Genomic DNA, 3,861 nt, shown 5'->3' on the forward strand with positions numbered 1-3,861 from the left:
GGAGACAATAAATATGTATGTCAAAAGGTGGTACATATAATAGAGATCATTAAAGCAAGGTATTAGAGAAAAGTTAAAAAAAACACACACACACAACTCGTTAAAGACCTGATAGAAGAGAGAACAATCATGTGGGTATCCAGGAAAAGAATATTCCAAGAAGAGGGAAAAGTCCAGAGACCCTGAGGCAGGATTGTCCTTTGGTGAATTCCAGGAGTAACAAATGATCCCATGAGGCTGTAGTGAAGTGGGCATAGGCAGGAGCTGGATGGAGACAGAATTTGGAGTGGAAGGGAGCGGGAGGGACAGATCATGGAGGGTAAATTCAAATGTCTCATCTTATAATAGCATTTTGAAATTCCAGCTTTCCTGAAATATAATTCACAAATTATATGTAACTTCCTTAAAATTTTCAAAATAAAACTTCAATCAAATGAAAGGAAAGGTATTTATAACATGTTCAATATGGAAATTAAACATGTACAAAAACATGTTTTTAATACATAAAAGCTAAGGCAGGATGCTACAAGAAGACAAAAATGCTCTATAAAACTACCCTAGGGAACCGTGCTAACTTTCTGAGGACAACTGGAAATGAGCCTTGTAGACCTTCGTTAGGCCTTTACTCTGACCGTGGAAGGTACTGGAGGGTTTAGAGCAAAGGAGTAACATAATCTGGTGACTATTTTAAAATAATCACTGACTCCTTATGAAGTGAGAATGTTGGTGGGCAAGGGACTATTAAATTAATCCAGGTGTGAGATCATAAATTGGACTGAGTTGAGAGTGAAAGAGGACTTAAAAATGGTTGAATTCTGGATGTATATAGAAGGTAGAGGATTTGCTGATGGATTGGATATAGTACTAGATGATGTGAAAGAAAGAGGAGTCACGGATAATTCCAGGAATTTTTGCATGAGCAGATGTAGGGATGGAATTGCAACTAACTTAGAGAAGGTTGGAAGGTGTCCTGGGGGAAAGGGAGACCAGAAGTTCCCTTTTGGACATATTAAGTGTGAGATGGAGAAAAGATTTCTAATTGAAGGTTAAATACACAAGTCTCTAAAGTTCAGGGGAGAGGTCCAGACTTAAGATACCAATTTGAGAATTGTTATATTTGTAAGTGGTGGGGTTACACAAAAGAGAGACTATCAGTAATCTGTAGTGGAGATGAGATTTTTATGTTCATTAAACTGGAGGATGAATTTAAGAAGGTTGAAACATTAACATCCTATTTAATAAAGAGGAAATATGCTAATTGACCCTCACTGTAGCAAAGATGGCAGCGCCCACAGCCAATAAGGAGGGAATATGCTAATTACTGCCACGCCCTCAAAGGTGGCGGCGCCCAGCCCCCTGAGCCCCGCTGGGGCAGCAGGCCCGGCCTTGTCGCATGCCTCATGCTCCTGCCTCTGTGAGTCCCCCAGTCTCCTCGGTCCCAGGGCCTTCCCCTGATCGCCGGGTCCCCTCCCGCCCCTGATGGCTCCTGGACTGTGAGGGTCAGGTTGGGCTGAGGGTCCCCCCCCTCCAGGGCATGAATTTCATGCACCAGGCCTCGAGTAGATTATAAGACAAGGTTCAGATTTAAGTCCTATCACTTCCTTTTCTTTAATTAGCCCCTAAGCAGTGCCATCAGGGTATATATTTAATAAAGATTGCTGAATAAGGAGTGCTTTTATTAGTCTTTGATTAGAATTATTAATTGTATGGCACTGATGTAATAATCATTAAATTGGTGTTAAAATGGCTAGTGAGACCTTAATGTACTTTTAAAATAAAACAATTACTTGTCAGATCTTTAATGTTCATTTGGTTTTCTTTCAGGAAGATTTGGAGACTGGAGTTCACCTTGACCCTGCTGTCAAGGAAGTACAGTATAATCCTACCTATGAGACCATGTTTGCTCCTGAGGTGAGAAAACATACTATATGTAAGATTCTACCTTTTGCTAAACTATTTAAATTATACATAGGTAGATAAACAGTCGGTGAATTTTTCAAAGTTTTCTCACAAAAATATACGATTTAAACTTTTTAGAAAATATATCCTGTTATATATAAACTATATCTCAATTTTAAAAGAAAAGAAAATATACCTTTCTATTCTCCAAAACTTTGAATTGTGTATTTGCTTTTGTGAGAATACTTTTTAAAAATCCACTAAGGATTTTTATCTACCAACATACACCTATCTGGTAATGTGGAGCTACGTCTTTTGAAAAAAGGAAATCTCAGAATATCTGATTCTTAGATATAAATTTAGTTAACATCTTCCTCTCAGTATTGATGAGAGAGTATTACAAATTAACCTTAAGGGAAAAAGAATTTGGTTTCTTAACATCATCACTGCATAGTATATTATGAAACATCTGGTTACAAACATTGCTGTGCTGAATATTAAAAGAGGTATTATACTGATGTGGTCACGGCTCGAAAGTAGTCACAGTGTTTATTGCCTGCTCTGAGTAAGACATCTTATGGATACTTTTTTCTATATAATGATGATAAATGGTGATGAAAGCCTTAAAGAAGGTGAGGAAGGAAGAAAAGAGTGAAATTTTTCATTTAGGAACATTTGTAGAAAAGATCAAATTTCTAGATATTTTGCCTTTAAAAAAGGAAAAAGAATGCTTGATTGACAAAATAGAGATGCCATAAAATGGTAATTATAAAACACACAAGAAAAGGTTTATTAGGGTCTTTAAGAAGCACTTTAAAAAGCTAAATCTTATTGTATCTTGGTAGGTAGCGAAAGAGGTACTTTTTAATATTTTTCATTTTTTTAGTGTATAGTCATTGGTGTTTTATTTTTCGGTGTTTGTTTTTATAAAGCAGAGTCATAAATCTATTCCACATAATTTGCCTGTGTAGGTTTCTGTAGTCAGTCAAAATATGGTGATTGAAATATTAGCACAGCTACTGATGTCAATGCCAGTATTTAGACAATGCTCTAGTTCTCTGGGTATACACAAAGCAAAATCTCATTCTCACGCTCCAAAACTATAGCACATTTTAAATTTTATTCCATTATTTTTAAATCCTTCCAGCCTGTTGAACTATAGGCTGTCCCATATTTTTTAGCAACATTTTAGCCATCACATTGAAGAGAAGTTGTATATTACATACTAGAGGCCCGGTGCAAGGATTAGTGCACCAGTGGAGTTCCTCCATCTGGCCTGTAGGAATCAGGCCGAAACTGGCTCTCTGACATCCCCTGAGGGGTCCTGGATTGGGAGAGGGCGGCACTTGGGTGATGCATTCCGGAATCGGGCTCCCTCCTCTCTGGTTCTGGGTGCATCCCCCGAGAACCACAGCTGTCAAGTCACGGCAGCTCGGCAGCTCCAGTGTTGAGCGTCTGCCCCCTGGTGCTCATTGCATGTCATAGCTACCGGTTGGACAGTCGCTTAGGCATATATATCCTATCTAATAAAGGGAAACATGGTAATTAGCATACGACCGCTACCCTTCCCATTGGCTAGTCAGGGCGATATGCAAATTAACTGCCAGCCAAGTTGGCGGCCGGCAGCCAGGCAGCTTAAACTGAACATGAGGCTTGCTTGCTTCAGTGACGGAGGACTGCACTGTTCCCCGCCTACCTTGCGGGCCTCTAAGCTTGCAGTTTGAAACATAGTAACAAATATAGAAGCTAAACAAAACCCCAGAAACCAGCCGCGAGGCCTCCGGGCACTGGGATCAGCATGACAGGGGGCAGTGCCCAAATCCCCTGATCACCCTGCGGCTCTGTGTGTGACAGGGGGCGGGGCCACAACCTCTCTATCTGCCCTGCTCTGTTCGTGACAGGGGAAGGTGTCCCAACCCCCTGAGTGGCCGGCTCTGTATGTGACAGGGGTGGCGCCACAAG

At 40.4% G+C, this 3,861-nt stretch overlaps 1 protein-coding gene across 1 annotated transcript in view; it reads left to right on the forward strand.

Moving 5' to 3' along the window:
• The window catches only part of CDC40 (cell division cycle 40), a 51,415-nt gene that overhangs the window by 9,174 nt on the left and 38,380 nt on the right, over positions 1 to 3,861 (forward strand). Inside the window, exon 3 of the mRNA XM_006752652.2 lies at positions 1,825 to 1,911. Within this exon, the coding sequence (XP_006752715.2) occupies positions 1,825 to 1,911 (87 nt within the window). The remainder of the gene's footprint in view (positions 1 to 1,824; positions 1,912 to 3,861) is intronic.

The sequence above is a fragment of the Myotis davidii genome, unplaced genomic scaffold (genome assembly GCF_000327345.1).
Source record: "Myotis davidii unplaced genomic scaffold, ASM32734v1 scaffold2170, whole genome shotgun sequence".
Lineage (NCBI taxonomy): Eukaryota > Metazoa > Chordata > Mammalia > Chiroptera > Vespertilionidae > Myotis > Myotis davidii.